Genomic DNA, 20,336 nt, shown 5'->3' on the forward strand with positions numbered 1-20,336 from the left:
GTCTACATTACCTAATTAGTTTACAACCTATGAAATCATATATGAACTGGTAGCTAGCAGTTAAAATGTATAAGTCAAATAATGCCAGTATGAAAAGTGATACTAACCCAGTAGAAATATTTGCATTAATAAAAGACCTTAACGTATGGTTACAACATAAATTAACCCTTTCCTCCATGGAAAATTTTTTTTTACATACTTGATTCCCATAGGATTTTTTCAATATTTTTTTTATCAGATTTAAAGTATAAATGCATTACGAAAAACAAATATTTCATCAATGAAATTCCAGTCATATATTCTCATGAATATCCTTTGCATATTAAATACATATTTGATCAAGTCTGATGTCAAAAGGCGTCATTATGGAGGAAAGGGTTAATTAAAAAAAAAGCAATTTCAAAACTATGCTTTATACTGTTCATGGATGCATCCTCTTTGAATAGTGTATATTTATTAGAGTTTAACTCCTTAAACTAATTTTTTTTTTTTTTATCTATCAATAACGAGTAAAATGATGAATGTAAAATGAAAAACAAAATCTAATTATCAACAGATCACTTATTCAAAACACATACATAGAGAATTTCAATTTTAAACAGAACATGTCATGACTATATTCTTGTCTTATTAAGTACCAACAAAATTACACATGTCTGTACTCCTTATGGCAACTCTTTTCTAAAGCAAATTATATATTTATAAATCTTGTTTATAAATGAAGTAACATCTTTTATCTGGAATTCATAATTCATAACATCTAATTGATACTCAATACTTTAATCATGATAATTACAGTTCTTTTTCTTTAAAAAACTTAACATTTAAAAACATCCATGGCCTGCATTTGCTTTGAAACTATCTAAAGAGCTACACAAAGCAATATTTTTATGGCAAAAGATGTATTTATACTTAAAACCATTCGATAATTAAAACCATCTCAGATCTGAATATACTGATAAAAATGTAAACATTACTATTTTCTCTGTACACATACACATATTTTTTAAAAGCTATGCAAATTCTATTCATCACATCATTGCAGTAAAACTTATTTATAATTTTGTACTTCCATTTAAAATCTGTATCAACCTTAAAGTTGGACAAAACTTAAAAACCTGAGGGATGAAGTTAGTGACCGGAGAATTGATAAATTTAAACAGAATTGTAATTAAAGAAGCACTATGTGTTAACCAAAAACGATCTATGTCATATCTTGTTAAGGTATAATCAAATAAAGTATGGTAATATCAGATATGTGGCTCAAAACATAATTTCTGGAAACAAAATATTTTGCTCAAATTTTATACTAATCAACGGCTGTTGTGCTCTTTGACATCTTTACTACAAATCTTCTCCATTCAATAGAGAATTTTATACAAACGACGTTTGGTAAAAATTGGACATGATTTTAACCAGAAACTTGTGACCTAGACCTTTAACCTCAAAATCTATTGGGATCTTCACATTCCCATGGGGGCATTATTAGACCAAGTTTCAGTTTTTCCATCTTCAAAAAGTTTTGGAAAAGCAAGGAAAATTCATTTTAATTTACATTTCAATTGTGTAAGTTGGCAATCCGGGTGAAAATTACAAAGTTATCTAAAATCAAAAATTTCAAATCTTTTGATATAAAAACAGTCAATTTAAACAGATACATTTACATTGTTATAAAATAGTAAAAAAGGATTATAAGATAGTATTGTAGATAAAGTTTAGAAAAATATCACATCTTTGAAGATAAATGCGTAGGTATAAATAAATAATATCTTACTGTATGCCACACAAAGTAAAGCGTAAAATGGAATCTATAAGCATTGGAATGTCGGTTTATTTCAGTTTTTCACCATTTAATTTCTTTTAAGTAAATTTCAGATAAGAATTGTTTCTTCTGTTCTGATATTTTTTTGAGATTTATAACAAACCTTTCCAAAATTGACAGACAAGAGTATACATTGTCTGTAGCATCATTCAATAGCTAAGACATTAAATATATGTCATTTCACAAATCAGTCTTTAGAAATTTTTTTGTATTAAAATTAACAACATTTCCAATTTTTTAAATCTAACTTTGCACATGCATTTAAAAATAGTTCAATATTAAGACTTGTATCTGTTTTTTCAATGATGAACCATTACAATGTTACTGTTGGAGCATTAAAGAACTGACAAGAGACAATTTTCAAATTTTCAGTCATGGTAAAAGCATCTAAAAAATACACTTAAGTTCGAATAATTGTTAAGTATAAAACAGATACCTGCTGTTAGTAACCAGCTTACAAAAATCAATAATGAATCAAAGCTTAAAAAGCACATTTATAACTCATACATTCTCAATCATGCTTAATAAATTAAAACCAATTACTACCTTCTTAAACTATCAATACTCAATGTAAGTTATCTGTGTCATTATAATTACTCATGAACATTGGAATCAGATTCATTCATGGTATGACAGAAAAAATTCAAAAAATTAGAATGTAATGCAATATTAAATTCAAAGATATAATATTGAAATTTATTGATCAGGATAAAGTTGTTTTTTTAAATAACATTTTGTGAAACTAGTCCAGAAAAAAGTATCTTGTCTCAAAATTTGTGTAATTAGTCTACTGAAAAACTTTTATAAATGAAGCATTATATGGAATGCATTGAACATGTTGAATGAATCCAAGAAGTGAATTCAAAGTCAGTCTACTTGAATGTATTTCTTGGTTTAATAATCATCTTGGAAATATATTTCTTTTTCATCTCATAAATCATTTTTCCCAAAATACAACACAAGCATCATTTGCTTTGAATACACGAGAAAATGAAAATAAAATAATATCATACAAAACTAATTATTTCAGATGATTTAAAATCATATCACACTTCTTCCCTTGTCCAAAGTCTAACTTTATCCTTATGCTGAGTTCACACATAAATTAGTTTAATTCGCATTCGAAAGTTTTACGTCCTAACGTCAATTCTAATTCGAATTACAATGCGTGTCAATTTCGCTTTACTGTCCAAACAACGCTAACTTTTAATTCGTATTCACATTTAGTGTATTTCTAATGCAAACTAGATAATTTAAATCAATTCCAATTAAAAAGGGAGAGTGTGTGAACGCTATAAGCGAATTTGATTCGCATTCGATTCGAATTAAATGTCCGTGTGAACAAGGCATAAAAACAGAAAACTAGCTCTAAAATAACTCTAAACCCAGCCATTTAGTTAGAATTCATTAAAACAACTTATTTTCACAAAAAGAGCTTTCTTTTTTTTAAGAATATCTTTAAAATAATAATGTTAGATATTCAAATTATGTTTCTACCTGTGACAGTGAATTGTGAAAATTAGTTGGTTTAAAGTATATGATTAATTCTTCATATCTATTGAAAAAAGTTAATTTCAATTTAAAATAAAGTAAGTTTCAATTGTATGAAAATGAAAATGTATATATTTACATTTACATGTGTTTTGTGTATCTGTACAAGTTTCCCTTTTCAAAATAAAATTATATTTCAAAATTGTTATTATATTTTGCCTTAGTTTAAAGCTAATGAATTACTTAAATATTTTGCATACAGGAAAATGATACATAGATAAAATTAATGAATTAGTTACTCCTTCTAACTACTGACTTAAGGAAATAACAAATTATTTCCACTGACCAGAGAGAACTCTCAATAATAAACACTTGTAATATTGCTTAGACTAACTTCATCAAGATCTTTGTTTTCTTTCCGTATGTATCTACTTGAACTAAAATCTTATAGAAATTTTAATTTGAATGTATTTTCAAAATATTTATTTTTCTTATGCATTATATTCAAAGAATTTTGTTTATTCTGTAAAACCACTGTGAAATAGCTGTCTTAATCCAAGAAAATATTGAATAGGTTTTTTAAAATTTCAGCCCTTCACAGAAGGGTTACATAATTGTACAAAATAGAGTAAAATATCGCAGCTCTCTGCACTAAAAGAAATTCATTACAAGATTTTTCAACGGCCTTCAATATCATAATTTTACAGAAATATTCTGAACTATACAATCTTTTTCTATATCTGGATTTCTGGTTTTATATAAGCTTAATGAATCACTGTTACTCTGTAGTCAGCTTACTCTACATAGTTTTAGCACCATCATAATAATAATTTCCACAGCAAAACAAATCAACATGCCCATCATAGAAAACATAAACAGATTTCCTATCAAACAGTAAACCTACCTGTAAAAACATGGTGCAGATTTAATTATGCAAATGATATACATCATGCATATTAAATTATGCAAATGATATACATCATGCATATTAAATTATGCAAATGATATACAAGCGATTGTCAAAAACTACTTCTCATTGTCTTAATACATGAAGCAATAGCACAATATGAGACTAGTATTAATCCTGCATACATAAATCTTTCTCGTGTACATAAATCTTTGATTATGATTAGTCTGTTTTCTGATTACTAAAGTGTAGATCAGCTGACTTGTGAAGAGATGGTCACATGACTGTCATGTGTCATACATATACAGCTTCTTCTGCATCTGGAGGTAGATTCCATACAGTATCAAACTAAAAAAATATAAATATGTTCATATTTCTTTGTAATGTCAATATGATATGAAAAAACTCATGCATAATCTGTTGCCCATGTGAAAAATGAATAAAAACTTTGATTTCAGGTACTTCTATTATTTTTTTTTAATGTAGAAGCTACTATGATCAAGACAGTATAGTTAAAATTTAAAAGGGATAGGAGGGCTTCACCCTTCCAGCCTACCTCAACTCTCTCCATATTCTCCAACAATAAAATGCAAGCAAGATATAGACAAAAGTGTTGAAAGTGGCTTACTGTTGTTTTTTCTATAGTCGGGTTGTTGTCTCTTTGACACATTCCCCATTTCCATTCTCAATTTTATTAAATATCAACAATGAATCAATGAATAAGATACTTGATATTTAGTTTTTTTCTGAATCTTTTGTTTTTGTGTTTTATATGTAGATTAAGATAAGCATTACCCAAATATTTTTCTTTCAATTTGAATTGTATATTTTACATGCAGAATTTTTTTTTTTAAATACGGAAAAAAAAAGTCTTATTAAAACACAACCTCACAAAGATCAGTCAGTCAGTATAATGAAAGATAAAAAAATCCTTACCCCTGCAAACGGATCTTTACCATTCACTAGATAAGCAGAGCTAGGATCAGGATTTGGAGCATAGCTAAAGCTAACACCTGACATAGGGAAAAAGTCAACCGGGACTGAATGCTTTGGTGAGATCTGGAAATAAAAATAACAATATTATATGTTTTAAATACCTTAACACACCACATGCAGATAGCCTTAGAGTCTATATCAAACAAACACATCAAATCAAATTTTAACATTTTATGGTTAAATCATAATAATGATCTCATTAAATATTGTCAAGTCTGGTAGTTTTGTTTGCGGGGTTTGACAGTGCATTCCTCTGATGTAACTATAGATGAATATTTTCTTAATTTGCTATATACTGCTAACATCAAACTAAAGGAAAAGTTTATCTTTACCACCAGTTTTTCAAGTTTACAGTGAAAACAGCTCTTCACGAAAAGTCTAATCATGTATGAAATCTTTATCACTGATTATTAAACAACAAAATACCAATCCCTCTTACATGATAAACTTCTCTTATAAAATCTTTAGTCAGTGTATCAAAATTTGTCATTTTTGAAGAAAGGGATATCATGTGAACACTTTTTTCTATGGTTTTATGGGGATTTAAGAAAATAAATACTAAACTAATCTGTTGAGCAACTATCAATGAACCTGCCTGGTGACCAAATTTAATATCTAGAGTCTTTCTCAGTAACGCAACTCCATCAAACTATTTAACTATAGTTTAATAACAAATTGAAAAAAAGAAAAGTAAATATGTCGTTGATTTTCTCTGCACTTTTCAAATCATGCAGAAATAATTATATATAAAACCATTTTTCTGACCCTGAAAATCATGTCATATCTGCCATTGGATAATAGAAAATCACACAACAATTTTATCCAAAAAAGAAATGTGTATTGTTTTTATGACAAAAATAAGGTTGATGGTGACCTATAATTGTTAATTTATGTGTCATTTTGATCTCTTGTGGAGAGTTGTCTCATTGGCAATCATACCACATTCATACCACATCTTTTTTATATAGTCATACCTTTTTCTCAATGACAGCAGTAAAATTAATGTCTCTATAAAATACAAGGTTTTGTAAAGTAGATATATCTGTCATCCTCTTTTCTGGACTTTTTATTAACAACTGAAAAGATAAAAAAATATATGAGATTACTACTCACATCTATGGTGCATTACATTCTTTGTGAAAATTACTAATTTACTAGAAGCTGATAGAAAGTAAAGATGGTTGGTTCATCTATCTTTCCATTTCAATTCATATCCTAATCTTTTATTAATCAAAACACCCTATTCTTCATTTCAGGCAAATGAAAATTAAAGTTGTAACAAGATATCATTATTAATTCAGATACATTATGTTTGTCATATATTTCAAAGATATTTTGAATTTTTAAAACAAAATGTAAAATGACCAAGTAAATAAGAGAGGACTCTAGAAAATTGTGACAAATGAGAGACAACTAGAAAAATACAACTGAAATACATGGAATTATTTATACATAAGCTTACTTTGCTGACAACTTCCTGAGCTGCATCACTGCAGTGGTTAGGGAGTAAATAATCACATTCCCAAACTAACTTAGTCATCTCCATGTGGTCGAGAGCCCCCTCTGCTGGATACTGGAATAGATAAAGAGAAGTGTTAAACCAGATATTTGAATGCTTAATTATGAATTAATAAAACTACCTACAGTGATGGGAAAATAAATTAAATTAATACAGGATGTAACAAAAGCATATTGTTCATACTGAGAACATATAAAAACATAATAAATCGTATATAGTGATCTCAGAAAAGTGTTATTGTGTCAAAATCTTATGGAAATAGAATACATTTGTGTACATCTGGTGTACATGTTATTTTTTATGAACAAACTGTCTTTAACTGAAATAAACTAAAATTCCCATTTTCAAACACATTTTTTATTACATACACCGAATTTAAATTGATTTCTTCATTATTTTCAATAAATCCTTACCTTGCCAGCTAACATGACAAACATAAGTATACCAAGTGACCACCAGTCAGCTGTGTGACCGTATGGGTGGGAGACTAGTACTTCAGGAGCTGAAATAAATACAATCTCAATTATAGATATGTACCCATGTAGAGCTAAGATATATAAAATAAGTTCATACAATTTAGAAAACATTTGTTAAAACATTCATGTTAAATTCAAAAAATATTAGGAAATAAACAGCTGAAAGGTTAACTTGCTTCATAACAGTTAAAGGGGGCATAATCTTTATAAAATGGTCTATAAAATAAGAAAATGGTGCTAATTCTAAACAGTGATGCCTTTAAAACATGTATAAATACACAATTAAAAGGAGTGATAGGAACATGTTTGTTTTTGATTAAAATCTGTGTTAAAAGTTGTCCTTCTACATCATGCACATGTTGGTTAATTTTTTATTAGATTTATGATGTGTACTCCACACATGCTTTCATTTGAATCCCTAATAATGTGTGTTGTAACAGTCTTTTAAGTCATTCTCTGTCCAAACATTCTATTGATTAAATCTTTTGATATTTTTAAAATTAATTTTTGTAGACTAATCCATTAGTAAACTTTTTAACAATGTGTTCTGAGCAAATATTTATAAAAAAACACTTTCTGAAATAAAGTAAGCTTTGCAAGATTTAAGATATATATTATATACACTTACCCATATATTGAAGAGTACCACATATTGTTCGTGTTTTCTCTCCTTTTGTTAACCATTTAGATAATCCAAAATCTGTCAGCTGTATATGGCCTGAACAAATGAAATAGAACAATCTTGTTAAATTGAAAGACTTAATTCTATACTATTCTCCTAGCTTCTAATATCATAAATTTGAAAAGGTTGTGGATTCTGCTATTATATTAATATATGGGTAGAATCAGAAACATCTAACCTTACAGTAAATCACATTTTAGGAGAAAGTGCTTAATATATGATTTCATATGAATATATTGACCCTCTGATATTCTTTGAAGCTTGGGTTTATACCCTATGCATTTCAGTACATAAAGACACAGTCAACAAATTTGATACAGAAATAACCTGTTTGACTCGTGAAAATATCTTGGAGTATTTTATCATATCTTTTTATCAGGTCGTAAAACAGAAATGCCCTCAAGGTGGTACCAAACATCTTGATTAAAATTAATTTGGCTCTTTTAATTTTCATAAAATTTTGACAAAATATCTACTTTGAGTTATCTCCCTGTAGTGATAGGTACCACCTTAAATAAGTACATGTAATTGTTTACAGAATGAAATTCTCTATCATGAACGACCTTAACTAAAATAATGAAAACAGCAACACCTACCTTCTTGATCAAACAGAATATTCTCCATCTAAAAATCACAAAAAGAACACGATAAAGTAGAATGGATATAATAAAAATATATTGTCTTTTTTGTGTTTTTCTTGTTTTATTCTACAATATTGTTTTGTTTACAATATTTATTCAAATGATTAGTTTGAACACATTTAATTATAGTGGATTGGGAAACAAGTTATTGCAACTTATATTAATTCCTTTTCACTTTGCTGGTGCGAGTGCTGGCTTGTAGCCACATTAGCTTGCTCTTTTTCTAAATCTACAAGGGTGTTTTTTACGTGCAAGAGATATTGTGTAAACACAAAATATAATTGACCTACTGCCTATATAATCTGAGAAATGAACCTAATCACAAAATATGAAGCTTTGACATATAGATTTTATACAAATAATTTATGCTGTAGCCAATGGATGAGCATGGATTTGCAAAATAATCTGCTTCCTACATTGCAGGGGAGACAACTATAAATAAGACAATAAATATATCATTACAAGGCAAAAATAAAGTTATTTACCTTCAGATCTCTATAAATTACCCCTGCATTATGTAAATAATCTGAAAAAGAAAATGACTTTTAAACAAGTTATCAAATTTATTCGTTCACTTCTGTTAATATGTCTTTTGATTGAGTTAAGCCATTTCAATTGATATGTTATAGTGTGTCTTTTTATGTTGTGATGTTACACTTTGAGCCATATAACATGTATAAGGGTGAAGATTTGGTACCATTAAAACATTTAAACCTGCTGCAAATGTTTCCACCTGTCCTTAGTCAGGAATCTGATGTTCAGTAGTTGTCGTTTGTTGAAGTGGTTCATAAGTGTTTCTTGTTTTTTAAATAGATAAGACAATTTGTTTTCCAGTTTGAATGGTTTTACACTAGTAATTATTGGGGCCCATTATAACTTGCTGTTTGGTGTAATCCAAGTCTCCATGTTGAAGACCGTACTTTGACCTATAATGATTTACTTTCATAAATTGTGACTTGAATGGAGAGTTGTCTCATTGGCATTCATACCACATCTTCTTACAATTATACACATTAAAGTTTCACTATATCCTCTGTTACTGTTTCATGATATATAGTTATCAAAGTATCTGTTCACTCATTTTAATATTTTTATTTCTTTATCCAAATGATTTGTGGTTTCCAATTTAGCAAAAAATAGATGTGGTTTCCAATAGCAAAAAATAGATTTCTCTATATATCTACAAAAGTTGCAATCTGTTTCACTAAATAATTCTAAATCACTGTCAGTATTTTGATGACATTTTCATATATACTAACAACTGTTTTGGTCCTTTTTGGTTGTAATTTTTTATTTGTTGATTTCAAAAACATTTAGTCTTGAAGTAAACATGAAAAGTTATTGCAGAAATGTGTGTTGCGTGAAATGAAATCAAAATCTATTAAACAAGGTTTTCATTAAGATAAAAGAAATGATTTACATACCCATTACTAAAGCTAGTTGACAAACATAAATCTTGACTAAAGGTTGAGGGAAATATCCATGGAATGTCCACAATGTAAACATATCTCCAAATGGCACATAATCTAATACTGAAACATAATATATCATCTTATTATTTATAAACAAAAGTCATTATTATGCATTGCAATACAGGAGCACAGGTATCCTCATTTTGAATACTGTAGATTCAGAAACTATTGTGATGTGTTTTATTATTGCAAATAATGTGACAGGGTTATAATCACAATAATTTAAACTCGCATTTTGAAATTTTTTATATGAATGAAAAAGGATTTTCTCAATATCGCAAAAAAATCAGATAAAATTTTTAATCCAAAATGACAAAATCGAAATAAAAAATACATGCAATTGTTTCTGAATTTACAGTAGTCAGGTAGTATTATAGATGTTAAAATCTTAATTTATGATTATTTCGAGTTTAATCAAGAGGGATTGTAAATTATTATTAAAAGAAGAGTAAGTGCTGCCGTCAGAAAAGCTTGCACATGTAATTGAAAGCAGAATGAGTTGCGTCCATAACTCCATATGATGAATTCCTATTGTATCATAGAAAAGCATATTAAAGATTTCAAAACACATGAAATGCAAATAGATTAAATCACTGCTCTTTGAGAATTATTCATCATGAATTATATATATTAACATATTAAACTTTCTGAAAATATCAAATACAAAACTTAACCAGCAATTTAACAACAGATTAACTACAATGTAAACCAAATTCTTACCTATATATAAAAATTTACGAGACTGCCAGTATTCATGAAGCTTTACAATGAATGGATGATCGCCAAGCATTGCCTGAAAATCAAATATATAACAATTTCAATAACAAGAATTTTACTGCAAAAACATTATACTAACTGAGAAGAAAAACAATTCCAAAAAAAAGTGAAAAAGGAACCAGTATGAAACTGTTCAAAATGGGAATGACCTTCTGTGCGTTAAAAACAATTACTTGTGTCAAGACTTCAGTTGAAATTTTGAATACAGTATTTTACTAGCAGCATGATATATTTGTCATGTGTGTGTATGGTAATTGTATACAAAATTATTAGACTTTCTACAACTTCTAAAAATATACAATTGTTTTTTTGACAAGGGTACAGTATATATTAGACTCCAACATCTTTGGTATGATCTGTCTATCAACATTTATCAGATATGCTTTTGGACAAAAGTGTGTTCTTCTACTGTTCATGATATAGTTGTATGCCATGGTATCTACATAGACATGATATAGTTGTATGCCATGGTATCTACATAGACATGATATAGTTGTATGCCATGGTATCTACATAGACATGATATAGTTGTATGCCATGGTATCTACATAGACATGATATAGTTGTATGCCATGGTATCTACATAGACATGATAGAGGCATAGCAGCAGATATCAGTGTGTGGCAAATGCCGTGATATGTGTGGACAGGGGCGTAGCTAGAAAAGAAACGATGTGGAAGCAAGTACCGCTGAGCAGAGCGAGGCGAAAAAATTTTGGGACCCTATTATGCAGATTTATTTTTTTTTTCTGTTTTCGGTCATAGGACGGTCAAAAGATGAGCTATATGTAGATAAAAATTTATGAATGTAAAACTATTAATAAATCTTCTGAATATAGTACATTTGTGTAATACATAAACATATTTGTGATACAAAATTTACTCAAAATTGTCCAAAATCTGCTCTTCGGGTCTGGGCAGAAACAAACTTCTCTATTGTCAACATTCGCACTGAAATCCCGATGAATATGCAGTAATGCTATGTAAATGTCGTTGTTCATTGTTGATCGTACATTTGTTTTCAATTGCATACGTAGTACTGCGACTGATAGATCTCAGGGCCATCATGGCATGGTAGCACTCGCGAGATGTTATAAACCAGCGTACTTGTTCGGCATCGAGCGAACTCCAAATTGAATTCGTCAAAATTACATGCCAGAGGTCAGTTTCGTATGTCTCAGACAATATTGAGATTTGTTCGTTTGTGATATTTCCTACAACACGATGAAGCAGATACAGCGCAAAGAAGCGATTTTCTGATAACTTGACGCGACTCCACTCTCCAGTTCCCTTATCATATGGTCTATGAACGCAAAAAATAATTAGACTTTCCAATACTATTTTGGCGTGGTTGCAGCACGGTTGCAGGGTGATTGGCTCCGGTAGTCTGTCAACCACATCGCCTCGGCATATTTTCAACGATATCGAAGGGATCTGATAATTCTAATGTCGATTGGTACATCTCATTCCAAACTGCAAACTGATGAACTGTACACTGTAAAATGTGCCCCAAAACTACATATCTTAGACTGAGTATTACAAATTCAAATCTTGTAAAAGATACAAGTTACCTTCCGATATTGTCATAATCTCAAAAAAAAAAAATTTTGAAAGCAAATGTCGTTATTTAATGATATTTCATCAATTAAAAAAATGACAAGATAGGTGTTTCCTTTAGCATTCAATATTATAAAAAAAAAATATTTTGCCATTTCTTTTTTGCATGCCGAATCAATGTGCACGCAACTGCGGAGCTACGATTTTTTTCTGCATGAACAGCTTCATCAACACTTGTATCTAGGTTGTCAAACTAATATCCAGGATAGACGGAAAAGACACCAACACTAACAGTCTCCAAACGTTAAACAAATATCATAATCATGCATCACGCTGTCTGATTCAGATTGACCAAATCTCTCTCTTCTGTTTTTTTTTTTTGTTGTTGTTGTGAAAACGACGTGGATGCACGTGCTGTCGTGCCTCCGGGTAGCTACGCCCCTGGTGGATAGAGTTAATAACATTACTGGGGACGTAGAAAAAAGTTATTGTCAACTTTGGCATGTATTTACCTGGATTGCTGCCTCATCTTTACACTGCTGTATGGCATTCTCTACAATAATCTGAGTTTTTCCCATAACCTACAATACATATATTACTATCCTTAAGTAAAATAACTCAAACTTAAACAGTTATTTATATGCTATGTGGTACAAAGTATTCAACACTTTTTTTTTTAAATTGACAAAAATTTCTTTTCTTAGTGGTTTTAATGTAACCTTTGCGATGCTACTAATATATCTTAATCATGTTAACGTATTTTGTTATTTTTGATGACAAAGGCAAATCCTAGATAGCTTCTCGATCACCTTAATTTTAATATTTACATATTTTTTTTGATTTTTTTTTTGCACAATTCATAATGATTTATGTCAATGTATGTATAGTTCCAAACAATATAATATTATTGAATTGTAACAGTTATTATCTATCAATAAGAGCTTGACATTTCGTATGGACACCTATCTATTGGAAGATCATTTATAGCTTGATGTATTGTAGTGATCTGTCTATTGTTGACGACTATATATTGACTGTTTTTTGACTGTATGATGACTTCAAGATGTCTTTTAGTCATTTGATTCATATAGTTGATGTCTCATTGACGTATAAACTGGACATCTTATTTCAATAATCAGGGAAAAAAATCAGTCTTCAAACAGGAAGTAAGAAGTGGGTGATCGACAGTTTTAAAAATTGTTTTCACAAATGAAACATTGAAACTATCTAGAATTTTGTTTTTATTGCTAAAAAATAATGATGAAAATGAGACTAGAACACCTGATAAAGTTTTTGCATCCCTGCAGTCTGCAAATAACAACAAATGGTCTAAACCACTTACTTTAACTGCATAGTTCTGTTTTTCATCTTCCCTTCGAACCAAATACACATTACCATAGGCTCCCTTAGCTATAACATCAATAACCTGAAGTACAAAACAAGTATTCACAAAGAGACATATTTAAAAGTTTACTAATACAAAACCTGATCACATACACACAAGGTGACACATATAACAATCCTCTGTGCTGGTAGTTTGCACTGAAAATGCTGGAGTCGTGGGTGATGCACTCATAAATACTGCACCATTTATTTGGTAATTATAAGACAGGTTTTTAAGTGATGAACTGGTATGTATATGTCTTCATAACTGAGATTTTTTATGTGTATGCTTTTTTTTATTTAGAACATTTTACAATGTTTTATTCCAGCAGTTTTATGTGAGAGAAGAAATGTGGGAAGGGAATTACAAGAGAATAGATATCCATATCGTACTAATCAAATCACAAATGTTAAATGAACATGTATACCTTACTCCAATTTTAGAAATTAGAACCATTACTCATGTTTTTGGTGCAATGCTGCATTGGCAATGGTTGACTAAAGGTAACTAATTTTTAAACTTTAAGTGTACCTCAAACTCTTGCTGTTTAAAATCTCCTCGTACTGGAAAATCTGGCAAGAACAAGGCTTCCACCAATGGAACATTATTCCACTTGGGTTTGTCTGGAGTGGAGGAATCATTCTCTAATTGTTCATGTGACTTTCCACGACTCAATCGAGCAGATGCTCTTGTTTTACTTCTTACAAAATCAGGATTTGTTTCTTGTAAAAACTGCAAAAATAAAATTTTATATCACATATTTTAGCATATTTAAAATACAGTTTGATTCATTCCCTTTCAAAACAACATGAACAAGAATAAGGTACATTCGCCAAAAAACATGCTCGCCCCTTCACACCCAAAGTCTGTTCTCACCCTACACTTTGCAAACTTTTTACTGGTTTTGTGTTTAGTAATTTTGTAATAGAGTTTAAGTAAGTGTATAGCTATAAAAAATCAGAGCAGATTGCTCTGAGGGATACGATTGGCATTGTTTTCATTGACACATGTATACATGTAGCTGGATAATATAATTTTCAAAACCAATTCACATGTAAAATGTAAAATATAGGTTATCTGAATAGTTACAAAATAGCCAATCCCGGATAAAAGTATATGAACAATATACTTAGGCCTATTGTGTTTTAGTTTTGTACTATCAATTTTAAGTTCACTTTCCTCAGCAGTCACTGCGACTCAGAGTGAGAGAAGGTATTTCACTTCGTATCTTACATGAATCACCTATTTTCCTACGTTAATTCTAGGAGGAACCCCATTCCTAACTCTTTAAATATTTAATTTCCTTTAATATGAGTCAGTGATCATGACTTCTTTCCGTACACATTCCTAGGTTTAAATTGCGATCGTTTTTAATATAATACAATGTTTATCGATGGAACGAGTTAATTTTTGTCAACGTGTTGTTTTGATTCAGAATTCACGGAAGTTACTTCACGAAGGGAGACAACTCGAAATGATAATAATATGGAAGACTCCATTTTGCCTGAAGGGGTGATGTGGACTTCATTTTGATTTAAATTATGCATATGATTTAAAATTATGTAACAACAATAACTCTCAATAGCAGACATACATAGAAAGGATCCCATGAGTTATGAATTAATCAATTGAGTGGGGAATTCAGAGCAACCATTCAATCCAATACCCCTTGAAGTCAAGAAAACTATACGCATGCGTATAATTACCTAAACATACCCTGGAGCAAGAATGTACATTAATTAAACGACCTAGATTGTTCTCTATTTCTTTATGGAAGTACATTATCAAATATCAGTTTCATCATGTTCATAACAGTGACATATATGAAAAACTCCACTTCACTTCTTATATGAAAGAAAAAGATTTATCAGAATTCAGAGAACTCCCGCTTTTTTATCACAACTGGGAAATTCCCTCTGACGTGTTTCAAAATTTATAAAATCACTAAATATAAATACTGCTCAATTCTGATTTTCCGTGTTGTTAAAAACACGCATATATATAAGTCAAGGGAAATATCAAACATGAAGATTATGAAAAGAACATTATATGAAAGTTGTTTAAGTTCAATCCATTTGTTTGTTTTTACCTTTTAAATCAAGACAATCATAAGAATCTGAGATGTTCCTTAATATTTAGAATAAAACGGTTGACGTGAGGGCATGGCCCCTAAGCCAATCGTATAAATCTACAGATTGCTTGAAAGCAATCATATCCAAAAATTATTGGGTGCAAATGGACCTAATACCCAGCCACCTTTTTAGCAATAGGAAATCAGGATTTTCATACATGTTGAAATATAGCGGGATTGACAAAAAACTGTACCTTGGACATATAAAAATGCCATTTTCATTATACTTCAATCAGAATCAGACTATCATGATTTTTTTAATTTTTAAAACATACTTTCTACATGTAAAAAATAAGATAAAGTAAGCTTAACTTTTTACTTTTCTAAATTTTCCCAAGGTCGGTCGATCAGCTTCTTGTTGGTGATCAGTTGTGTAGTTACATACATGTACAGCCCTAAGCATACTAATTTATCCTAACTAGTGTCTTAAAATCTGCTATTTATTCAAATTATATAATGTAATACCACAGTCCCACTAGGCCACGATCGCACTACGATTTTTGCAAAAAAAGCACAGTAAGGTCGTATCAAGGTCCTGATGAGGTCTTCAATATCATGAAGAGGGTGGTCAACTCTGAACATGTTCAAAACAATCGTGGTGCGGTCGTGGCGAAATCAGGTCATATAAGAATCGTAGTGAGAGCGTGATTCTATTCGACAGACTGTGCTACGATCTCACAGCGACGTTTCCATTACGACTATACCACACTGTTCACGACCATAGTACGATTCTAGCACGCCCTTGCCGTCCTCGTCACGAACTTCTTACGACTTGACTACTTGCTACCATTGTCTCTAGATTTTGTTTGTCTGTATGTAGTTATCCATCTGCTCTAACGGCTTAACCATGCTTCTTGTTTTTAGATAGATAAGACCGTTGGTTTTCCCGTTTAAATGGTTTTACACTAGTAATTTTTTAGGCCCTTTATAGCTTGCTGTTCGGTGTGAGCCAAGGCTCCATGTTAGAGGCCATGTCGTAGCCTAGTATAATGTTTACTTTTATAAATTATTTCTTGGATTGACAGTTGTCTCATTGGCACTCATACCACATCTTTCTATATCTGTTGACACATCTGTGTCATCTCTGCTATCGTTCCCTTAAATATCGTCATTTGAGCTTTATACCAGCAATAGGTTGTAACTTAGGTTGGATTGGTCGGTCCGACATCTCTGCTTGATCAGGATTCGTTACTTTGCCCCCTCTGCCTCTACATCAACCCTTCCACCACGCCCACGTTTTCTAATAGATTTTGGTGGCATGACTGTATTGTTTCCGAGAAATCTACCACCGTGTATCATCATACAGCGGATATAGGTACTAACCAAGCCGGTGTAAGCGATTTTGATCTTACACGGTAACGAAAATCTTTGTTTTGTTCACATAATATCAATGTGTACTTCAATCTAAACATAATTGCTGTTTTAAGAAATGATTTGGTCGTAGGTTGATGGTTAGAGATGTCTCATTATTTTCCCAAAACAAGAGGGATTACTAAAACATTGTAAAAGCATGTACAAATACTTGTTAAAGAAGTTGGCCCTCGTCTCATCCAATATAATTCTATATTCATTGCAACTCTTTTTTCTGATAGAAGGTCAATGTGTGTGTAATAAGTATAGCTGTTTGAAAAATTGGCATTGAAATCTTTCATAAATATGTTATTTTTCGATATTTTATCCCTAAAAAAGTGTTGTGTACGGTTTTTAGCTGACCACATAAATCCTTATGTACGGTGCATAGTTATGTTGTTGTACAACGTACATAAAAACATTATTTTTATACTATTTTTATACTCGTTTATTACCCAAAATGTTTCAAGGAATGAGTAATCACAGGTAGGTTTATGATTGGTGACTTTTACTTTTGCCCTGTATTAGGTTTCTTTCAGCAGTCAGGGGACTTACTTAAATAAGTGATTTTCTAAATCACTGATTCAAGTAACATTATTTCCATAAAGATTGGAAGTTAGAGTTGTCTTTCTTTAATAATCACCTATTTAAGTAGTACAAATTAATCACTAGAAGAAGTGATTTAATTTTATTGTAGCTTTAAATATAGAATACTAATGATCCAGGGACTAATTATGTTTCTAAACTTATCAGAACCAACATCTGTGTTGTCTAGGATGACCAGGTCATTTCAGGTGATGACCTTGTCCTGAATCTAGGATAATGACATAAAAATCACTTGTTTAAGTATCAGACCTCAATTTCCTTCCCAAAAATCACTTCTTTAAGTATCATTCTTTTAATAACCCCCACTAATTTAAACACCCCCAAACAGTGAAATTTTTATTGCGAACAGTAGAATTTTATTACATAATCTGAAAGATGAAACCTTGAACTTCACAGGAAAAATACTCCCACTGCTGGGAAAAATCTTTTAAGAAAGTATCAGTTCATTATGTAAAGCCATTATTATAGCATTTTTTCAACTAGAATAGAATTTTCAGCTAAATGATAGCATCAAAGGCATAAACCTTGCTACTTAAAAGAAGCAAAAAGTTCATTTTTTTTAAATTTTACTAATTAAAAGATATTATTTAAACCTATGTGTTTCAAATTTTGAAAAAACTACATAATCCCAATTTGTGACAAAACCTCGAATTTGCTACTCAAATAAGTGATTTAAAAATCACTTATTTCAGTAAGTCCCCTGACTGTTCAGATAAAACATGTAAATGTCTCAACAACTGTATCGAAATTGAAAGTTGGTGTTGACATTCACAACTATTTGCGCTTTTACAAGTTAATTGTTGTTATAAGAAAATCAAATTTGTTTTATGAATAGGAAAAAATCGATGCGAAAATTATTTGGGGGCAGGAATTTCAAATGTTGAGAAATGTACATTGAATATTGATCAAGCAAAACAAAGATTTTCATTACTGTGTAAGGTCAAAATCGATAATGCACGCTTGCTTAGTACCTATATCCGGTGTACTGATGATACACAGTGTCTACTTATTAATCAGAAATATAAGGAATGGAACTGTATTGATATGGAATATGATGCTAATGTTATTGCTGAGAGCGAAGTAAGATCGCAGTATGAACGTAGTATAATTGTGGTAAGAACGTGATATAATCGCAGTAGAAGCGTGGTAAGATTGAGCATAACTTGTGGTATGGTTGTAGTTAGAACGTGAAGGGCGTAGAAAGATCTTGATAAGCGTAGTGAGGGCGCAGAATAAGTGCAGTGAGTACATGGTTTAATCGTAACAGGGTCGTTGTAAAAGCATAATGAGGACGTAGTAGTATCGTGAAAGCAATGTAAATTTACGTTTTCATGCCGCTCATACTGCGACCTCACCACAATCTGAATTTGTTTTAGATCCCGGTGACTCACGGCATGGTGCGATCTTGGTCTAGTGGGACTGGGGCTTAAAGCAGCGTTTCGACTACTCAAGTTATAAATCTCCAAAGTTACATTTGCAGTTCTGTTGGTGTCTGGTCCAGTGGTTTTTCAAATGGGGACTCAATAGATTCAAATTTCTCTCCGTTGCAAAACGATCCCAGTGCTTGTCATATAGATTCTTGTATTGACTTGAACTAGAGTTTGTCCAATTTTCTGACTGGCTACTGAAGATTTAAGAGAATAAAATGCTTATATGCAGGTTGACGTCACGGTAAAATTGATAATACATATATTCAGATTTGTTACGCTGAAATACTTTGAATATACATACCTGAGACGTTTAAATCGTAAGCATTGAAACTTTTTAAACTTTAAAATTGGAGAACAAATTTATCAGGATCGGGATTTTTGGCAAAATATGTCCTGAATTTCAGGATTTTCTGATATTCAAACCAGGAAATTGGGATGAGACCCCCTCTCACCCACCCCCTAGTTTGTGTACACATTTAAAATCGAGGTTCCATTTCTATGTTTTTGCCTTAATCTTATGCTAAATCAAATATACTTTTGTTTATTAATTTAATGTATACTTATAAAATATTCATGTTTCTTTGTCATGTTTGTTTAGCTTTCAATATTTCTAAAAGCGACATTCACCTGGGATTCTGGAACCGATTGGGCCTTTCTTAAGGGATTCTTCTGATTGCTGTTCCCCATAGCTTAACAAGTGCATTTTGATTACATGTTTTAAAAGTTCCAAAATAAAAAAAAAGTCATTCAATCATACAATCTTCAACCGGAAGCATAACTTCAGCCGGCAAAAAATAAGTCTCAAAGACAGGAAACTTGCATTCGAAAAGATAGATTTGTAAAGAAAAGAAAATCAATTATGACTAATGAATATGTTAGTATTCACTTTTATTCATTATAGTTTTTTAGAACAAATTATAATTATATAGTAATTGTAGGGGATAACTGATTATAATTATTATCTTTTAGTTGCCACTTGACTTGAATTTTATTACAATAAAGTAACGATTTCTCTGTATCTACAGAGTAACTTATGGTACTAGAATTTCGCCATGTTCATAAAAGTCTGATTCAGTCAAAATTAATTCAGGATCGA

At 30.7% G+C, this 20,336-nt stretch overlaps 1 protein-coding gene across 2 annotated transcripts; it reads right to left on the reverse strand.

Annotated features, from left to right (window-relative positions):
• Window positions 1-480: 480 nt before the first annotated feature.
• Window positions 481-20,029, reverse strand: LOC139528510 (ribosomal protein S6 kinase-related protein-like). Of its 2 annotated transcripts, XM_071324529.1 has the most exons (16): window positions 19,868-20,022; window positions 14,255-14,455; window positions 13,682-13,765; window positions 12,852-12,920; window positions 10,727-10,799; window positions 9,959-10,066; window positions 9,020-9,060; window positions 8,490-8,517; window positions 7,840-7,929; window positions 7,149-7,237; window positions 6,679-6,789; window positions 6,191-6,292; window positions 5,157-5,279; window positions 4,260-4,568; window positions 3,171-4,213; window positions 481-2,904 (listed from the first exon to the last, which is right to left on the reverse strand). In XM_071324529.1, exons 1-14 carry the CDS (start codon window positions 19,925-19,927, stop codon window positions 4,515-4,517), a joined length of 1,233 nt encoding a protein of 410 aa, XP_071180630.1. In that variant the 5' UTR covers window positions 19,928-20,022; the 3' UTR covers window positions 481-2,904; window positions 3,171-4,213; window positions 4,260-4,514. The 2 variants fall into 2 exon arrangements, with proteins under 2 accessions (XP_071180630.1, XP_071180629.1); XM_071324528.1 differs by having other exon boundaries at window positions 886-2,904; window positions 3,171-4,568; window positions 19,868-20,029.
• Window positions 20,030-20,336: the final 307 nt, after the last annotated feature.

The sequence above is a fragment of the Mytilus edulis genome, chromosome 6, assembly GCF_963676685.1.
Source record: "Mytilus edulis chromosome 6, xbMytEdul2.2, whole genome shotgun sequence".
Classification (NCBI taxonomy): Eukaryota; Metazoa; Mollusca; class Bivalvia; order Mytilida; family Mytilidae; genus Mytilus; species Mytilus edulis.

Bases quoted from the DNA above. Each gene is read 5' to 3' on its own strand.
- LOC139528510 (XM_071324529.1), bottom strand. From the start codon at position 19,927: ATGGGGAACAGCAATCAGAAGAATCCCTTAAGAAAGGCCCAATCGGTT. The intron at 8,518-9,019 runs GTAAATAACTTT...TGTGATTTTTAG, and splicing joins TAATTTATAGAGATCTGAAG to ATGGAGAATATTCTGTTTGA. The intron at 7,930-8,489 runs GTAGGTGTTGCT...TCATTTGTTCAG, and splicing joins TATTCTGTTTGATCAAGAAG to GCCATATACAGCTGACAGAT.